At 50.4% G+C, this 20404-nt stretch overlaps 1 protein-coding gene across 1 annotated transcript in view; it reads left to right on the plus strand.

The window, feature by feature from the left end:
• LOC134430903 (corticotropin-releasing factor receptor 1) overlaps window positions 1–17827 on the plus strand; it is a 31598-nt gene extending 13771 nt beyond the window's left edge. Inside the window, exons 3-13 of the mRNA XM_063178788.1 lie at window positions 5298–5417; window positions 6500–6585; window positions 7558–7664; window positions 8012–8132; window positions 8611–8764; window positions 9020–9080; window positions 10435–10507; window positions 11561–11646; window positions 13034–13169; window positions 13354–13395; window positions 14026–17827. Coding sequence (XP_063034858.1) covers window positions 5298–5417; window positions 6500–6585; window positions 7558–7664; window positions 8012–8132; window positions 8611–8764; window positions 9020–9080; window positions 10435–10507; window positions 11561–11646; window positions 13034–13169; window positions 13354–13395; window positions 14026–14166 — 1127 coding nt within the window. The 3' untranslated portion in view covers window positions 14167–17827. The remainder of the gene's footprint in view (window positions 1–5297; window positions 5418–6499; window positions 6586–7557; window positions 7665–8011; window positions 8133–8610; window positions 8765–9019; window positions 9081–10434; window positions 10508–11560; window positions 11647–13033; window positions 13170–13353; window positions 13396–14025) is intronic.
• Window positions 17828–20404: the final 2577 nt, after the last annotated feature.

Raw genomic sequence — 20404 nt, forward strand, 5'->3', positions numbered from 1 at the left:
ATATACACATATATATATATATATGCTGTAAATCTGTACATGGATCATCATAAGTGACAGCATTGAGCAGATGCATCAGATACCAACAGCACAAGGTAGGTTTGGTGCCTTTTATTTGTTTTTCTCCAGAGCAGCAGCAAAGACCCGAGGGGACAGTCAGTGATGGTGAATAGCAACAAGTCAAAAATTCATTACAACGGCCCATAGCTATCATAATGCTTAATTAGCCTGGGTAATTATTTTACATCAAGGAGCATGGAACTTGAATGCTTGGGAGGATTTTTAAGGACTGGAGTCTTACAAAGGTAAACAAAAGCCCCCAATGCCACTGAAAGCAATGCTGGAGGCAGAGTGTAAGCAAGGATCTACTTTGAGGCAGCCACAGTTGCTCCCAGCCATCCTGAGCACCGACCTCCTGCTCACAGTGAAGGCAAACAGCTCCACCACCCCAATTTCTACCCCAGGTTAATATTAATTCTCCCCCAGTGCCATTTCCCTCAATGCCTCAAGGTGCTACTCAAGCATTTAACATCTGAGTGACTCTGCAGCTCGACCCAGCCACCCCTCCCTGGCACTTCAGCACCTGGAAGTAAAAGCATCCCCCAAAGGCAGCCCCTGTTTTGGGGCAATAAGGTGTGAAATGGGTCTTTCTTCTTCACCACTCTGGTGGAGCTGCCTGGGAGGCACAGAGAGATTTTTGTGCAATTTCACAGTTGATGCATCAGACATCACAGTGAGTTGTATTTTGATTAGATGTGGAGATGAAGCCCTGATTGCCAAATGCAAATATTGCAGCAGAGACACAGGGGACACTCTCAGGGAGCCAGAGGCTCGAGGCAGCAGCAGCAATGCAGTCACAGAGGACATCAGGGGTGGACAGAGATAACTGTGGTTGAAGAAGAGCTCAGGACAGGTAGTGGTATGAGTTAGCAACTTTCAGCTGTTAGGCTCTTGAGACACCTTAGATAAATGACCCTATCGCTCCCAGCCACAGGAATGAGCCTGCAGTTCAGATTTCCATCATTTCTCCTGGCCCCTCTGCATTGTATAAGGGGACAGAGGCTTCATCCTTCCACCCCTCAGAGTGTCTGTGCATGGCAGCAAACTGGGACGTTGTGCTGGTGCACAGTTCTGCCCAGTGTAAAGCAGGATGTGTTTACCAGCACAGTTATGTGCTTTGCTTTACTCCTCTCCAGAGCATTCCAGCAATGGCTTGATGGTATGATAATACTTCAGACCTCCTGGCACCAACTCAAGAGCACTGTGGCGACACGTCTGGTACTGCTGGACCAGGGTAAATATGCTCCATACTCCATTTGGTCAAAATCTCTTGACAGATTAGCTGGGAGTGGAGAGCTTTACCCTGCCAGGTGTCACACGGTTCCATGGCTTCAGCTCAGAGCCATCCTGAAGGTCTCTGTGAGTGGTGGGAGCAGGCTGGAGAAGCATGTTTTCTTGAAACAGATGGGATATTGCTACAGTTATCCTGAGACAGTTATTGTGATATTGTTGTCTCAGTGTAAATCCCTGGACAGACACTTCTTTCTTCAGAAGAAGCTTTATGCTTCAGAGCAGCACAACACAAAGGGTGAGAAGGGATTGGAGCGACTTCCCCTGTGCCACATTCCCTGTCTCAAAGTAGGGCCTGCTCCTTCCTCCTCCAAACACCATGTTTCTGTGTGGGAAGAAGCCAAATTAGGGGAATTGAGTGCAGGTAGGAAATTCACTGACCTTTCATGCTGTAAATCTGCAAAGACCAAACCTGTGCTGCCAATGGAGCTGAGAAGCTGGAGCACCTGGGTGCAGAACCTGGAGAACAGTCCCCCTGCAGACATGGATGGGCTGTCGAGCATGCAAGGAAGCATTTAGTACTGACACATATTTCCATGCTAAACAGTGCCCTAAATGCTGGGAGCCAGGTGCCATTCGGGGAGAGCTGGAGCAGGGAGTTGTGCTGGGCAAAGGGTGTGACCATGGTCACAGGGGTTTTCAGGATGAGAGAGAGACAAAAATGTTGACTCCATGATCAGAAGGCTTGATTTATTATTTTATGATATATATATAACATTAAGACTATACTAAAAAAATAGAAAGAAAAGTTCTCAGAAGGCTAGCTAAGCTAAGAATGGAAAAGAATGATAACAAAGGAGCTCTCTCCAACTCTGTCCAAGAGAGCTGAGTCCTTGATTGGCCATTAATTGTAAACATCCAAGATGGGCCAATCACAGATGCACCTGTTGCATTCCACAGCAGCAGATAACCATTGTTTACATTCTTTTGCTGGGGCCTCAGCTTCCCAGAAGGGAAAATCCTAAAGAAAGGATTTTTAGTGAAAAGGATGTCTGTGACAAAAGGGGATGTTGCAGCCCTCATGGCACTCTTTGTCTTCACTGTTTTACTTATCACTTCCCCATCAGGAGAGGTTTTATCTCTCTTTTCTGAAGAGAGCAGAAAGAGCAGCATCTGCTTTCTTCATCAAGCCTTTCTCAGTGTGAGCCTGGGAAAATATTGTGGCCACCCACTAGATGAAAACCTGCTGGGACAGAGCTCCAAATGCTGCCAGTGGCAGCATGGGGGTGAAGCACAGGGAGAGGTCCAGGAGCATCCAACGGCCTGGCTGAGCATCTCCTCATCTGCCTGCAGCCCCCAATGTCACCCCACAGCACCAGCCCGACCCATGGGACAAGCAGGGCTGAGCTCCTGGTGATGCTGGTGCACCTTCCCTGTGGTGGGACCGGCGGGACCCACTGGATTTGGTGTCTTCTGGGATCCTGTCATGCTCTAATGGGAGTGCCAAACAGCATCCCACCAAGTGCCTTGGAGAAAGGTGAAGATATTCAATCCAGCCTCGAGCAGATGTATCACAGAATGATGTACCTCTGTCTAGCTACATCATTTCCATGAGTCTCTTGGGTTGGTTATATTAATTGCATTGCTGTGGGTTTGTTTTACTGGTGGAGAGCTCTCTGGCCCTGCTGACTTTTTAACTACTCACTCTTCCTGTTTGTCCTCCTTGAGCAATCTCTGTTTGCCCCCAGAACAGACCCTGAAATGCAGGAGGGGAACTGAGGCAAAAAAAAAATGCAAAGAAAACGGAGTTTGTGCCCAGCCCTAGCAGTCCCCGTGAGGGGCTGTGATAGCTGCATGAGCTGCTGTGCCCATTAGTACTGTGCAAGCCCCATTTTCCTGAGTTGCATTGTTCCAAGTGAAGCTTTTCCTGTTCCAGACATTCACGCAGCTTCTCACCTCAGTGGCTAACAGGGAGAGCACTTGCAATTTAACTTTGTCCTTAATTCAAGTAATTACTGGTTGTTTTTTTCTTACAAGGATGACTGTTACCATAAAATTTTTAACTGTGACCCTCTATTTCTCTGTCAAATTGGGGTCTGAACAACAAAGGAGCTCAATAAATTCAAATGGATGCAGAAAGGCACACACATACATGTGATAAAAGGCACCTTGTTTCCTACAAAATACAGGCTTAAAACAGTTAACGTAAAGGGAACGTTGCCACAGCAACCCTACACATTAGCAAAGCTTAAAACAAAGGTCATTGTTAAAATTAATTTCTTCCTACAAGCTATGGGAGGCAGAAGGCAACACTCACCATGCTCTGATGCTTCCCCAGCTCACATGCTTGGAAGCTGTTTTCCCTTACTAAGATATTTGAAGACACTGAAAGCCCTGAAAATTTTCTCAGAGAACATCACAAAATAACAAGGAGTCAATTTTTCCGATAATTGATGAAAACAAATATTCCTCCATAAAAACCTTCATCATCATCATCATCATCAACAGTATTTTGCTTCTTTTCCTTTGGTCACTCTTTAGCCAGCTCTATCCATAGGAATTTTTGGGAAAGGCATTCAAATAACAACCACAAATCCAGGGGGAGGGGAAACGCTGTGTTTTCGCACCCAAGGAGCTGTGAATTGGGGTGTTTTGTATTAGGAAGTGGCAATTTCTGTCTCTGTGCAAGCAGCACAAACGTCTCTGGTACCCAGGAGTGTTTTGGACTAAACTCTGCCTCTTCCAGCATCTCCTGCTCACCCATTTTCTGCTTACCCTAGATTGTAGTATATGGATATTGTAGCCATTGTGCTTCCGACCTCACTGTGAGATCAGGCTGGGACATATTTAGCTATGGTACATGTTGTTCTAAATATACACAAATTATACATTAAACAGCCTGCAATCTGGCATACCTAATGCCTACGTTAGCACGCTTGTGTAGCTGGGAAAAGCACACAAATCCTTGAAATCTGAAATAGAAGCAGCTTTGGAGTTTTCTACTCGGGAAAGACTGGAAGAGACCAACGGGAATGGCTGGGAAGGAGATTTTGCAGCCAGGAGGTGTGAGATGTTTGGCGAGACTTAGAACCAGAGTGGACACACCACTGAGGAAGAGCAAGTCTGGCTTATTGCCTGTTGTGGGGCTGGATGCCAACATCGTGGCTGAAGGAAGGAGCAGGGCTGGGAAACCAGAGCCAGGGGACTTGGAAGCCAGGTCTAAAACTAAGTTTGTGCCAGAACTGAGCTTAGCCAGTAGTTTTAGTCGTTTACTGGCTTAGCCAGTACTTTTAGACAGAACCAGAGTAACAGTTATTGTAGAATATGAGGTTACAATTGTTAAAGTTGCTCAGGTTATGCTCACCAGAAGGCCCAGTGGGAAAGGCACAGCTGCAGGCTGGATGGGTGGAAGTTGGTTGAAAGCTGAGAGGCAGCTATGAGTGAGGAGAGTCAAGCTGGGAGTGAGGTTGTGATTGGCTGGAGGAACACATGGGCAGTGTATGAGTGGGAAGCTGATTGGCTGAAGGAATGCATGGACGGGGTATGAGAAGGAAGCTGATTGGCTGAAAGAACACATGGAAAGTGTATGCACAGGAAGCTGATTGGGTGATAGGATGTGCGGACAGCAGCGCTACAGCTGAGCCAGCCAATGGGTGCCCTCTTTCTGTTAGGCCTCGGTTTGGTTTCAGTCATGTCAAGTGGAGATTAAAGGTATAAAAAGGGGCCAATTTTTGCAATAAGGCCATCTCCTTTGATAAGAGGGTCTGTGTTGCTTTGTTCCCACTGCTACAAGTCATGGCCATGATGATTCAGCCGGCCCCTGCAAGTCTTGCACAGGGCCCATCTGGTGTCTGCCATGAGGGTTTTCTGGGGGCTGAGCTTGTGGTGACCCACCAGCTGATGCAGCAGCCCCAGCTCTCCAGGCAAATCCTGACCTTTCAGCAGCCTGGAAGCGGCCCATGGTGGCCCAGAGAGCTCTGCTAACCCTGTGCACTTTGTCCTTGCAGGTCCCCAGTGCAACGCCTCGGTGGACCTGATCGGCACATGCTGGCCCCGCAGCGCTGTGGGACAGCTGGTGGCTCGGCCCTGCCCCGAGTACTTCTATGGCGTGCGGTACAACACCACCAGTAAGAGGGGCAGCACTGAGGGTGCTGGGACACAAGTGACAATATGCACCTCTGGGAACAAAGCTCATCAACCATTAGGAAAACAGTGCCTCAGGCCCCGGATTTCAGGGAGGGTCGTTTCAGAGAAGCAGGTTTATAAGCAGGTCCTGGGAGGAGGAGAGGGTTGATGTCCCCATCTTGGGGACACAGGCAGAGGAGTAATCCTGCCTTGCCCTTGGAGGTGGTACAGGGGCCTGAAGCTTCCAGCTGAGCAAAGACTGGGGGACTTTGAATGCCCTCCCTTCCTGCCACAGGTGGTTGCACTGTCACTGCCAGGGACATGCTGGGAGTAGAGGATGTAGTGATATGAAAAGTGCCCAAAGTCATGCCTAGCATGAGGTTGAGTTTCTGACCACCCAAGTGCTGCTTTTGATGAAAGAAACACCTTGCTTCTCACAAAAAACATAGATTTTTCCATCCTGTGCATTCTTGCAGGCATGGAGGATGTCACAGACACACAGCTCCGGCTTTGCGGTGCCGCTGTAGGAGCCTCTGTGCATTAATCCCAGCCCCCTGATGAGGCTCACAGCCTGGTCTCACCCCAGTGCTAGCATTGCCCCACTGCTGACACCAATGACAGACTCTCTGGGGTGCCTGGGCCATTCCTTCCTAGTCAGCCTTGACACCTACTGACCTTCCTGGGTGGCAAAAAAGCTCCTAATTCAGGGAGAGAAGTGAAACTTCATGCTGCCATCTCAGCAGAGAGCCTGGACTGGACATGATCACCCAAGCAAACAGGAGAGTGAAAGAGAAGAGAAGAACTGGTGCTGCTTCCACTGCACCCCTGTGTGTGGTGAGGAGGTGTTGGGGTCCCCCAGTGCCAAGGGCAGGGCTGCTGCAGACCCAAAGCTCTTGAGTGGGTCTGAAATACTCCAAGAATTTTGGTACTGCAGCTGTGACCAAGGCAGTAGCTGAGCTGCCTTCACAGCAGAAGATGCCAGGCCTGGCCTGATGCCAGTGCCCTGCATTAGTGACAGTCAGGTCACATGCCTGTGCCCATCCCCATGCTCTGTTAACCCTTGGATGGGCATCTTCTCTTTCAGATAATGGGTACAGGGAATGCCTTGCGAACGGGAGCTGGGCAGCGCGTGTCAACTACTCCCAGTGCCAGGAGATCCTCAGTGAAGAGGTAGGAGCTTGGGAGTCCCTGGGCTCTTGGCAGGAGTGCAAGAGACAGATGATGGAGTTTTGAAAGGCAACAGCATCCAGGCCAGGAATGGCCCATGGGAGCTGAGGGCTGAGCATGCAGCAACATTCGAGTGATAAAGTTGGCATGTGGCAATTAAGACCCCTTCTTGATTTGCATTTTTATTCCCCATCAGAAATAAAGCCATGCCTGTTTCCATCCCCATTAAAAATCCAAGAGGATTGGCAGGGTGAGGTCCCCAGGGCCTCTGGGTACAGATCAGCCCTGTCACTTTCCTGAAGCTCTCTCCTGACACTCAGTGAAAACCCCATCCTTCCCTGCTGGCAGTGAAATAAAGGAGATATTTAGGAAGATAAAAGACATACAAAAATGGGGATCAAGCCCCTGAGCAGATCAAGCCACCCCTTGAAGCAAAGAGATATGAGCTTTTCATTTGCAGTTGATATCAACTCTGATATTTAAAATGCTGATATCTCTTGCCATGAATGTTTTTTCACTCACTTAATTGCTTATTTACTGATTGGATGAGTGCCTAAGAGCAGGAGTGATCAATTAATTCAATTATCACTCACACTTTCCTCTGTCCAAATTCATCCAAGCCTCTCAGTTGCCCCCAGGGCAGTGGGGGATGAACTGAGATATAAAATTCCAGTGAGCTCAACTGAGTTCCCGCAGGGTTTCCCCAGGGGAGGGGTTGGGAAGTTGCAGCATTGAGCTGTCCTGTGAGCTACTCTGGTACAAGTGAGATGTGAAACCAGGCTAGTGCCTCTCCTTCCCACATTAGCCCCATCTCCTTCCATTCCCACTGTCCTGTCCCAGGGTGAGCTCCAATTGCTTCCTGAAAAAGGGCCCAGAATTTGAGGTGCAGCTGCCAAAGGTGATGTGGTGGAGGAGGTGGGTTTGTGCCAGTACCAGGGCTGCTGTTGACCCTCTGCCCATCTCCCCCACTCCCAGAAGAAGAGCAAGCTGCACTACCACATCGCTGTCATCATCAACTACCTGGGCCACTGTGTTTCGCTGGGGGCCCTCCTTGTGGCCTTTGTCCTCTTCATGCGCCTGCGGTGAGTATCAAACCTGCTGCCGTGTTCCTGCAAGGTCACCTCTGGCAGGGATGGACCCAGCTCCTCTGCTTTGCCATCTACTCTGCCACAGACATTGCCCTCCAGGCTGGAGGGATCCTGCCTATCTCAGGGCTGTTTTTCTTTTGCTGCTTTTTTAAAGCATCTAGTTACGGAGGCAGAGGGTCCTCCTTGGTGCCTTCCACCTCCTGCTCTTCTCCCTGCCCCCCTCACCCAGGGCATGGTCCCAGCAGGTCACCCTTGGGGTCCCAACAGAGACACTCAGCTGCACAGACAGCACTGTCCCCAATCCCCCCGCTCTGATGGTGCCTTGTTCCACCCCTCCCCAGGAGCATCCGGTGCCTGAGAAACATCATCCACTGGAACCTGATCACAGCCTTCATCCTACGCAATGCCACGTGGTTCGTGGTGCAGCTCACCATGAACCCAGAGGTGCACGAGAGCAACGTGGTAGGTGCAGCTCTTCCAGGCTGAGCCCAGTCCTGAGCAGCTGGGGGGTGTGAGGACCCTGGAGATTACAGAAATGCAAAATGGTTTGGGGCTGAAGGGACCTTAAGGATCATTTAGTTCCAACCCCCCTGCCATGGGACACTTTCACTGTCCCAGGTTGCTCCAAGCCCCATCCAACCTGGCCTTGGACACTTCCAGGGATGAAGCAGCCACAGCTTCTCTAGGCAACCTGTTCCAGGGCCTCACCACCTTGCCAGGGAAGAATTTCTTCCCTAAACCTACCCTTCTTCAGGCTGAAGTCACTAAAATGTGGCTACAAAAGCAGTTTCAGAGAACATATAGGGCTGGCTGGTGGCTGGCAGGCACACCCTGTGTATGAGAAACACAGGTTTGATTGCTCTGCCAGGGTCAGTGCTGCTCTGTGCATCGATTGCACCACTGTGACACAGAGCTCAACAGGCTCCACATCTCCTGACAGGTCTGGTGCCGCTTGGTCACTGCTGCCTACAATTACTTCCATGTCACCAACTTTTTCTGGATGTTCGGCGAGGGTTGCTACCTGCACACGGCCATCGTGCTCACGTACTCCACGGACAAGCTCCGCAAGTGGATGTTCATCTGTATCGGCTGGTGTGAGTGCCAGCCTTCCCCTCACCCAGGGGTACCCAGGCTGTAGTGATGGCTGGTGCCCCCTCCAGCCTCTGCTCCAGCTCTGCTTTCACTCAAAGAGCTGCAAAAAGGGTGCCAGAGGCAGGAGGATGGACACTTGATTTGCGTGGACACCTCATCTCACTGGGTGGTTTTTGTGTGAGAAAACCCCTGTTAGTTATGGTGTGGTTTTGTGGCGACCTTGCACCTCTGAGACTCACCTGTGTGTTCCCCTGCAGGTATCCCCTTTCCCATCATCATTGCCTGGGCCATTGGGAAGCTCTACTACGACAATGAAAAGTGAGCCTGATTGCTCTTATCCTCTATTCTTCTTTCTATCCCAAATCCTCAGGGAACAGTTATGTCAGGAATTCTGTCAGGGAAGAAAAAAAGGATAATGTTCTTCCATTCTTTCTTTTATCCCACCTTTCACCTCTCTGTAGCACAAGCCCTGCCCCTGCTGGTTTCCCCTCAAAAGGCAAATGTGATTTTAAGGGGAGAAAGATTTACCAGATTTCCTACAATAGGTTTGCTAAAGGGAGCTGGGTTTTAACCAGCAGAGATCTAAATTACCCCCACCTGAGCCATTTTCACAGACACCTGCTGATGAAGGTCTTAACAGGTACCTGAGAGTTCATCCCAGAGTGGGAAGTTGAAAGGAGCCCATTGAGATGAATGGCAGCGTGTTCTGTTTTCCAGAGGTAATTTTCCCTACCGACTGCAGAAGTCCCGCGCTGCTCACACAGGCACTGATTGAACAACCCTGACAAGGTGCTCCCAGGACAGGGATACACCCGAGTGAGCTCCTGCAGGGTTTGCTGAGGACAGAGAGGACAGAGCTGACCCAGACCTGTGTGCGAGGTTATGGGGAATCATGGAATATCCTGAGCTGGAAGGAACCTACAAGGAACATCAACTCTGAGTCCTGGCTCTGCACGGACACCCCAACAGTCCCACCCAGTGCATCCCTGAGAACATTGCCCAGAAGCTCCTGGAGCTCTGGCAGCCTCGGGGCTGTAACCATTTCCTGGGGATCCTGTTCACTGCCCAAGCACCCTCTGGGGGAAGAACTTTTCCTGATATCCATCTCAAATTCCCCTGTGACACCACCTCAGACCATTTCCTTGGGTCCTGCCCCTGTCACAGGGAGCAGAGATGGGGGCTCCCACTGAGGAGGAGCTGCAGGTCCTGATGAAGTCTAAACTCATTCACCTCTGCCCCAGCTGAACATTCCAAGTGTTCTCAGTTGCTTCTCATGTGGCCCATCCAGACTGCTCCCCTTCTTCATGTCCCTCCTTTGGATGTTCTCTAATGCCTTCAGATCTTTCTTATATTGTTGTGCCCAAAACTGCCCCCAGCATGCAAGGTGAGGCTGCCCCCATGCAGAACAGAGTGGGGACAGTCACCTCCTTTGTGAGGAGGGTGTCCCTGCTTGTCCTGCAGTAACCAGCTCCCACAGCCATATGGGGCCCATAAACACTCCCACAAGTCACATGCACCTCCTTTTACTGAATTCCCACGAAAGCTATTTCACAATGGCTGCAGCATTTTGAGTTTTAGTGCTTTCACCTCACAGACAGCGACTTACAGAGATTGTGCAAGGACACGAGTCTATCCAGGTCACTCCCATGTCAGGCTTGTCCTTGCCTTGCAGGTGCTGGTTTGGGAAGCGAGCAGGTGTTTATACTGACTACATTTACCAAGGCCCCATGATCCTGGTGCTTCTGGTAAGAGGAAATTGACCTTTTGTGTGCTAAATGGAGACCTTCTGTGTGCAGCTGGGTCACAGCTGCTTCTGTACAGAGTATTGCCCCCTCTTTTAGCTTCACTCTGCTGGGCCTGGTTCTGCTGCCCCACAGCAGCACTGCCCCTCATGCAAACTGCCCCTTGAGCAATATTGGTCTTGGGGTGGGCTGCAGAAGGAGCCTGGAAACCTCACTCTAACAGGGGTGTCCCATCATCAGCCTCCAACATGCATCAGTAGGTCCCTCCATCCTTGCCATGGCACTGTTTGGGTATGGGTGGATGCTTTGCCAAGCATTTGCAGAAGCTTGGGATCCTTGACTCCATTACCTGATCCTGATTCCACCTCTCTGTTCCTGGTCCCCAGCTGAGTAGTTGTGCTTGATCACATGGATGGGGCTTTGTCTTTTGGGGAGGGACAAAGAGGAGCCAAGGTGGCAGGTCACAAGCTGGGGGTCCAACCTGTGTGTGCAGGGGGAAAGCCATGCACAAAGTCCCAAAACTATTCCCTCCTCCTTGGCCAATGCTGAGAAAGCTCAAGGGAGTAAAACACACTGGAATGATGGAATAATTGATCCTGCTTCCCATTTCTTAGCCTGACAGGCAGCCAGGCCACTACTAAGTCCTGTCAATTGTGCTCAGCTCCAAAGATTCCTTCCCATTCCCTCATTAGCAATTCGGCAGCCAAGAGAGCAACCAGGCGGACCCTGGATGTAATGGCAGCCACTCGCTACCTTAGATTGTTCCTCTCCCTCTGCTTTTTCACCTTCAGCCATTCCTCTAGCACTTGTCCTTCCTTGGCAATCTCCTGGTACGCCCTGCTGCCCTGATCTCCTGACCAAACTCCTAAATCTTATTATTGAAGTGTTTTTTAAAAAGGCAAACATCCTCTCATGGTGCATGGAAGGCAATAGATCAGGTTCAAGAGGAAGGAAACTTTCCCATTTGCCCTGGTCCCCCTCCCGCCCCGTCATTGCAGAGGAAATGGGAGGATATACTGAGGGAGCAGACACTAAGCAGTGGCCCTGTTCCTCCAGATCAACTTCATCTTTCTATTCAACATTGTCCGAATCCTCATGACAAAGCTCCGAGCTTCAACCACGTCAGAGACAATCCAGTACAGGTAAGAGCATGAGCGATCCTGCTGGAAGCCAACCTAGGAACTGGGTTCTCTCATGATTAGTGGGGATGGGAAGAGCCCCATTAGCCAGGTAGCAAGGGGATGGGAGCATGGAGAGACACCTAAGAGCACCTCAAATGCTCTTTAGAGGCACATGGTCATGAAATCTGGCCAGGGAGAGCCTTGTGATGTAGAGTGTGGATGGCTGTTTCTGCCTTTGAAGTGAACTCTTGGGATTTGAGTCTCTTTGCAAAAGCGTTTTCTGGTGGGACCTGAGGAGCTCTCCAGGCTGGGAGCTGCAAATCCTGGCATGGAGGTGAGAATTAAATCACTGCTTGACAGAAAAGCAAAAGCTGAGAAAGCTGATGAATCGATGCCACCGCAACACCACCTTGTAAAGAAGAAGACAGTACTCCCACAGCACAAGGCAGGGAGATTTAACCCCTCCTTGCCTGTTGGGGAATATTTTGCAGTAAGAGGTGCATGGTCAAAGCAGCTCCCCAGAGTACCTGGGATAGAAGACACTTTGGGCTTCATCATTGCCTCTGTCTGGATCATTTTGTGGGCAGGAATTGGGGAATCTCATGGTGTGCCAGGTCAAGAGAAGCCGTTTTGAGGTGGAGGGTGGCTTTTTCAGCTGAGAAAGGAAAAATTCTGGTTCTGTTATTGAGAAAGCTACACCAGTGAATGTGCTACACTGCAGTTTTCCATCTCCTGTCCTTGGTTCCCTCCAGCTCCTCCATGTCATCAGCCCATTTGTGCCAGGGACTGTTCTCCCCTCTAAATCAGAGATGCAAAACAGGTCCCAGACCACTCCCTGTCCAGCTCAGACCCTCCAAGGATGACCATCTACTGTTGGAATCTGTCCATTAACAGGATTTTTAAGCAAAAAGTGATGACTTGGCATTGTTCTTGTCCCCTGATCCAAAGGAATGAGGTGCCAAGCCCCAATCCTTCCCACACTCTCTGTATTAGCACTATGACTTTTCACAAACTGTACTTGTAATTTCATCAAGATATCAAATTAATTACCTGAGATACGGTTTTCACAAACTCGTGTTGAAGGGTGTGAGTTATTACACTCTCCTTAATTCCTTTTTAATTGAGCTGTAGATCAGCCAAGCAATCATTCCATGCCAGCTCAAGGTCAGGCCTCTGCTCTCCTGGGTGGAGAAGCAGAGCAGGGGCCAAGTGCTCAAACCAGCCCAGTTCCTTGGGAGCTGCACTGGAAAACCAATGGATGGAGCCCAGCTTGGCTCCATCCTCCCCTACTCACTGGTTTTCAAGTGCCACAGACCAGTACAAGCCATGCTGGTGCTGCGAGTGGATGGGCAGAGTCCTTGTGGCCAGGGCTGCACTGTAGCAGCTCAGGTCCCTGTTTTGTCCCTAGGAAAGCAGTCAAGGCCACACTGGTGCTGCTGCCCTTGCTGGGGATCACCTACATGCTGTTCTTTGTCAACCCCGGGGAGGATGAGATCTCCAGGATAGTCTTCATCTACTTCAACTCCTTTCTGGAGTCTTTCCAGGTAATGGTCCTTCACACTGGCTCCCACCCCAGTCCTCTCACCAAGGAGGAGCCCATCGTGGCTGATGCCTCATCCCACTTCTGCCCCTTCCCAAAACCAGACATCCCCAAACCCCAGAGCTGTTCCAAAGCGCCGGGCTCGGGGGCACCTGTTTGCTGTGACTCTGCTGCTTGTCTCCTTCCAGGGCTTCTTCGTCTCTGTCTTCTACTGCTTCCTGAACAGTGAGGTGAGCACAATGGGCTGGGGTTTTTGCGGGGGTCTACACCCTTCCTTGCAAGCAGACAAGTTCAGCAAAAGGCTCTACTGCTGCCCAGGGCTTGGAGGGTGCTAGTCCCTAATTCCCCATCTAAAGATCTTTGGTGATCAAAATTGGTGCTTCACCTCCAGCCCCAGGTACATCTGCAGCCCCAGATTTTGCCCAGACAGGAATGGCTACTGTCTGTCTCCTCCTCTGGAGGAGGAAAATCCACCTCCAAGAACAGAGGCTCTCATGGTGCACCTGTGTGATTTGGTGCAGCAAAGCCAAGGGCCCTCCCCATCCCAGGGAAATCCTTCCCCAGGGTGAGCCCCATACACATGTGGATTGCACATGGATGAAGATATCTCCCAGGCTCTGCCCCAAAACACAAAGCAGAAAGCAAAGGAGAGAAGAAGTGAATCCTGGGGCCAGATATTTGGGCAGTTCTTTCCTCTGCCTCCTCCAAACGCTCCCACACCTTTGCTGACTCAGGAAAGTTTACCCTGCATGAATCTGTTTTGTTAGCAAATCATTTATCCATTTTTGGCTGGAGGACTGAGGAGAAGGATGGCCGGTGCCTCTGTGTGATGACCAATGTCCCTGATTGATCCCGCCCAGGTGCGATCGGCCGTGCGCAAGCGCTGGCACCGGTGGCAGGACAAGCACTCCATCCGTGCCCGCGTGGCAAGGGCCATGTCCATCCCCACCTCCCCCACCCGGGTCAGCTTCCACAGCATCAAGCAATCCACGGCTGTCTGAGCCAGGAGTGAGAGGCTGCACCAGGAGCCGACGTCCCCACTGCTATGGGGAGCCCCTGGAGGGGGGCACGGCACAGGAGCCGGTCCTGCCGGCGGCCCCAAGGAGAGCATGAACTCACTCGGTCATGGGACACCTGCACAGCTCCTGCCCCATGGGCTGGGCAGGCCTGGAGGACAGGACAGGACAGCTGAGATGCTGCTTTGTCACCTCCTTGGCAGCTGTGTGACCTGCTGGTACGGCAGAAAGAGCCAGCAGGACCTGGAAAGGTTGCAGCAGCTTTCTGCCAGCTCCATCCTGGGCATAATGTCTCAGGGTTTGGGCATGATTTATCAGGTTTGTCTGCTTTGAGGTGACAGGAAACCAGGACAATGCTGGGACAGCTTACGGGGCTAATTCCCTGGGAAGCTGGGTCAGCCTTCCAGTGAGCACATGCTAGAATGTTGCTGGTGGGTGGGGAACCCTCTAGAGGAGTCAAAGTCCTATGTGATGGAAGGGGATGGATGGAGAGCCCCAGAGTGATTGTAGACATTGCTTCACGTGGCTGTGTTTTTGTAGCACTGGGGTTGAGTCCTTCCCCTGTCTCTTGCTGTGTCTCCTGGTGTCCTGTAACTGCTGCTTGGTCTGACTAGGTCATTTCTCATCTTGAACCAAAGGTGGGGTAAAGCAGTGAGGTGGGAGAGGGGAGGTAACTCCCCCTCCCATGGGGATGGGTCCTAGGGGCTCTGAGCAGTCACACAGAGTTGGCTTGATCTGAAGGGAAGCACAGGAATTAGTTGCATTCTCTGGTTCAGCCCAGATGAATCCACAGGTCTCTGCAAAGCCCTGGACCTCAGGCTGACTCCATGTCCCTGCTCAGAGGGTGGAAAGGTGAGGGAGCCCTGCAGTGGCTGAGGTCCCCAAAGGCAGGGGGACAAGCCCTGGCTCTATCCCCTCCTCCTTGCCCTGCTTTTACCTGGGCAGGTGGGCCCAGTGCCAAAGCTGCTCCTTGCTCTTGTGCAGAGGATGGGACCAAACCATCCCCACGCTGGGGTTAAGTGCCTTGGAGGAGCAGCAGCCTCCTTCCCTCCCTTCCTTCCATTCCTATCTCCCTCCCCATTCTAGGGACTCCAGATTGTCCCCAGTTCCCCCTCTCTCATTGCCCTCTTCCATGTGGTCACCAAAAGCAGCTGAGCAGAGGAGTGGATTTGCCCTGACCTCTTTGGAGCTACCTTTTACTTGTCCCATACAAGGTCTGGGGATGCCCAGGCAGGAGACAGATTACAGCAGGTTTATGGGCTGCCTGCCCTCTGCAACCCAGGGATTTTGCCACTGGGGCCATGCAGGGTCTGGTGTGAGCCCCTTCACACTTGTGTGCCTCAGTTTTCCCAATATAAAGACCAGGCATAAATGTTTCCTGCCATGGGGAGATTTAAGCATCTTTGAAATTGCAGTATTTTGTGATTTCTTCAGGATATACCACCAGAAAGGAATAAAATCTTGCGTCTTTTTATTTAAAGAGAAGCACAGGGAAAATCCTCTGGGTTCTTTCTTCAAACATTTGTGAAATTCAGTAATTTAGAGCAAATTCCTCCTACTTCCCTCCCATTTTGATTTTCTACCAGAATGTCTACAGTGCAGCAAAACTGGAAATATCCCATTGACTCCAATAATCTGCTGGGAGCAGCATCAGTTCCCAGTATGACACAGTGACCACAACAAGGACCATACACATAGAGCACATTTCAGTCTTTGTTCAAGTTCTGCCACTGCCAACAGCCCCCAAAACTGCCTCTTCTTCAAAATATGGGTGTGGAAAAGTCCCCTGGAGTTATGCAGTGGTAAAAGTGTGGCAGCTTCCAGCTCTATGGACACTTTCTGCTGGTGCCCTACAAGGAGTAGACTTGTGTCTTCTGTGTCTTGGTTTCTCTGTTGGGTACTTCAGCAGGAGCTAATGATGATCTGCTGGCAATGGAGAAGGGGAAATGTCCCAGAGAGCTTTTTTCCTCATCCCTACAAGTGATGTTGCCAAAAAATGATGTGCTACATGTTCGACTTGGATTTTTCTAAAGTGGGGTCTTTTGGTGGAAAGAAGCTGGAAACTGAAAAACCAAAGAAAGAAACCCAAACAGAAGCATCTGTGTTCACATCACTGTTTTTCCCCTCTCCTCTTGGTGGTCTGCTCCAACTGATGTGACTTTGCTTTCCGTAGCTGGAGTGTGTATTCTCAGTCTTGTTTGATTAAAAATACTTCAATTCCTCTTACAAGGACTTTTGGAGCATGTTTATCTTTTGGAAAAGACAACCCTGGCATGGTCCCTCCCCAGTTTCCATGGGATCATCCTCACACTGCAGCGGGCTCAGCATCCCCCTGGTCCAGAGGCTCCTTTGTCTCCTTTCTACCCCAACTCCATGTGCCCAGAGCATGGAGGTGGCTCTCCACAAAGGTATCTACACCAAGAGAATTGCACACAGGTTTTCCAGACAAGTACCATCAGGGCTGGAGAAAGTCCTCCACGTTTTCCCCCTTGCCAGGTGAGCTAATACAGAATAAAAATGTAACATGCTTCACAGCAGGAGGGAGGGCCAATTAAACTCGACTTTCATTTCATACATCAATGTTTACAAGTGAAATTCAGACAGAAACAGATTTCTGGTCAAGCTCTTCTGATGCAGAATTAATTTGTTCATCACACAGAGCCTTGGAGAGAACTGTAATTTAGTAAGCACCATGCACATAAATAATAATTACGGGTTCCTGCTGATTACATGATTGTATTTAAACTTATCAAGTAACTCTGAGATTAATGACCTGACAATCCAGTGCCCTTGACAAGACTGAAGCCTCTTGGGATCTTCCTGTGTTAACCCTTTATGTTATCCTGGTACCTTTCCGGGCTGGGAAAAGCAAAAGAGCACTCCAAGGATGGGATCTCATGGTGCTGTGGGATATCCCAGTGGGATGATGCACAGGAGCTTCTCCAGCACAGTGAGATGGATTTTTCTTTAGCTTGTTTATTTGGTTGACACATTAAACTCACCATGGAAGTTATTGCCAGTCCTGAGTCACTTCCCACCCTCAGGCTCACTGCCTGGGATCAAAGTTTGGGTGCCCTGAGATACATCCCCAGCAAACCCCAGCAATGGAAAAAGTCTGCCCTCCAGAGCCTGAATGGAGGCAGAGGGAAGCTCATGGTCCTGATTCCCTGTGGAGGATCTGTGCCTTCATTCCACCTTCCAACTAGGCTGCCATGTGCAGATATGTCCACTGCCGGAGGCAGGACCTCCCAGTTCCATGGCGTGTAAATCACTGGGTTTATGGCTGGTATTTAAAGCAAAGCGGGGCTGTCATTCCCCTTCCTCACACAACACATATCTGTCTGGTGGTCCGCAGCTTTGGACCATTCCTGGATGTTGAGCCCTGCTGTACCTCCCCAGGCAGGTAAGGACTCTGGAAAGAGTGGGAGGTTGGGAGGGAGAGGAAATCTCGTGGCAGTTTTACAGCCCAGTGAGTTCAGTTGTGGCTTTCATCACTGTCTGCCCTAGAATGCCTCTCATCTGGGAATGTTGTCCTTTGAGCACTGCTAAACTCCCAAATAAATATTTCATCCTTTAATTCCGATGCCCCCCTCCTTCACTGCTCTCTCCAGCCTTGAGCCTCACGCTGATATTTGTCACCACAGTTACAGTCCAATGGCTCTCAGACACACGTGGTGGTGGTAGGAGACAGGCAGCTCTGCCACCCTCATGAAAATTTCAAAGGGACGTATTTTTCCAGTTTGGAGGAAAACTAAAGATCAGAGACACAAGTGATTCCATGGGAGAGCTCATCTGATCAGCCACCGAGAGAATCCTTGAGGAGCCCCTGGGCCACACTGAAGGCAGCAGAGGTGTGTGATCACACAGCCTGCTGAATTGGCACCTGCACAGAGCAGGGATGGCTTAATCCCACAACCAGGAATTCGTGTGCTCACCCACAGGTGAGTTCATCCTCCCAGCTGGTGCCCTCATCCAGAGGGATTTGCACCAAGGACTGTCCAGGTTTTCCAGGTTTGCTTGGAAATAGTTGTAGTCCCCAACCACCTGCTCCCAGGAGAGCCTCTGCAAGCACCATGGCTGAGATCCCTGGCCCTGCCCTCCTCCCTGTCAGGCAAAATTTTCCATGAGAAAGTTACCTTTAGGCTGCTGAAATCTGTTGCTGAGCCTCCTGCTTAGTGTGGAAACTGAGGCACAGATTTGCCATGGATTTTGGGAGATATTGAGCTCTGCTGGCTGAGCTCCATCCTGACAGGCACCTCTGCTGCAGAGCATCCTCTAGCCCCAGAGCATCCTCCGTCCAGGTCTGAGACCTGTTTCAGTGTGAAGCAGGCTTGGGACCCTCCTCAGCAGCCCAGAGCCTCCTTCTGCCCCAAGGAAATGTCCCCAGCACCCCACCCTGACCCAGCCAACCCCACCAAACATGATTGCTGAGCTTCCACTTCCAGCCAGCTGGCTGATGTATCCAGGTGCGCTGCCAGACCCTAATTTTGGGTGCAGCAGGAGAAGGGTCACAACTTCCTTCACTCAGCACTGTTCCCACAGGGCCAGTACCCCATGGGCCCAGTGCAGATGCTTGAGATCCAGATGTCCATGTCCAGTCCTTGGCTGCTTCACTTTCTGCCTCCCCATTTTTCATGGAGGCAAATCACCAAGGACCTGTCCCTGCCTGCCCTTCTCAGCACGTGGTGTCGGTGACATGGCTGTCAAAGCCCAGCCAGCAAAAAGTCTTTGGGGTTTGTGTGCTGAGTGTGGCTGACCTCCAAACACGAGGTGTCAGAGCCCCTGGCTCAGTCCCAAAGGATCTTCTCTGACTGCCAGGAATTATTAACATCTCTCTCCTTCCAGAAGGATGTCAGCTTTGTTTGGGATGAAACCAGCTTTTGGAAGAGCAGATGATCCAGTGATGCTGCAACCAGTAGGGTCTGCTGCCCTGTGCTTGCAGCTCTGGGCATGCCAGGTGAGGTCTTGGAGGGTGGATGAGGCTCTTCCTGCGGTGGGATGGCTGGAGAGTCCCAAGGAGCTGGTGGCTCTGAAGAATCCTGTGGGGATGTGAAATACGGGGCTAAAAGGGGAGCCCTGGGTTAAGCACTTCCAGTAATCCCAAAAGCAGAGGAACAGTTATTGGCACAGCAGGAGCCAGAGAGCTGGAGAAACACAAACAGGGAACTGCAGCCTGAGAATGAAACACGAGCACAGAAGCAGGATCTTAGTACAAGTCAGGAAAAAGCAGGGTGACTCTGCCAGCTAATTCAAAAGGAAAACAGGATGAGATATTCAGGAAAAGCCTTGGATTATAGGCAAGAAAAATTGCATCCTGGCTGGAGTTTGAGTGACACTCCATCCACCCAAGCCAGAGTAATAGAACTGCTCATGTTTCTGATTAAAATTATTTGGGCGGCTAAAGGGAGCTATATTTAATGTGTTAATGTGGTTAAGGTGTGTTTAGAGGCTGCACATTGAATAATAATAAATAAGCACATAAAGTAGACTTTTTTTCCTCTGGGGAATGTCCATTTGTATGCAGGGAGTGCTTTCCATGCAGGAAGTGCTGTGTCCAGCTCTGGAGACCCCAAGAAAGAAAGGGCACGGAACCTTCTGCAGTGATTCCAGAGGCCATAGAGATGCTCCTCTACTCTGGAGACACGCAAGAAGAACTGGGGTTGTTCATCTGGAGAAGGCTCTAGGGAGACGTTAGAGCCCCTTCAGGTGCCCAAAGAGGCTCCAGGAGAGCTGGAGAGGGACTTTGGGCAAGGGCCTGGAGTACCAGGAAAAGGGGAAATGGCTTTCCACTGCCAGAATTGAAGTTTGACACATAAATCACAAACTGGATCAAAGTGCATCTCACCCACTTCAGGAGCAGTCCCACTGCTTCCACCCAGGATCGGGTGCTCCCAACATAACTGAGTGCACCTGGATGCTGGTTTGCAGCTTCTTAGCAAAACTTTCATCAGCTTCCTTGTTTCTTTGGTCAGGAGGGTTCTAACTCCTTTCCTCCTTGTTAGCCCTTGCACACAAACCCAACTTTAAAAAGGATAAATCCCACATATTTTAATTCAGATCAGTTTACAAAGGCTTCATTCATCTCTTTTGACCCCAGGGTAAAACTTTAGTCTTAAATAATTAATTCTTCTTGGTTGGGTTTGCTTTTTCCAAAGGAGATACATTTCCTGCTGCTAAATTTCCCACCTATGTGTAATTCCCATATTTTCCATTTCTTTTTCCA

The sequence above is a fragment of the Melospiza melodia genome, chromosome 30 (genome assembly GCF_035770615.1).
Source record: "Melospiza melodia melodia isolate bMelMel2 chromosome 30, bMelMel2.pri, whole genome shotgun sequence".
Lineage (NCBI taxonomy): Eukaryota > Metazoa > Chordata > Aves > Passeriformes > Passerellidae > Melospiza > Melospiza melodia.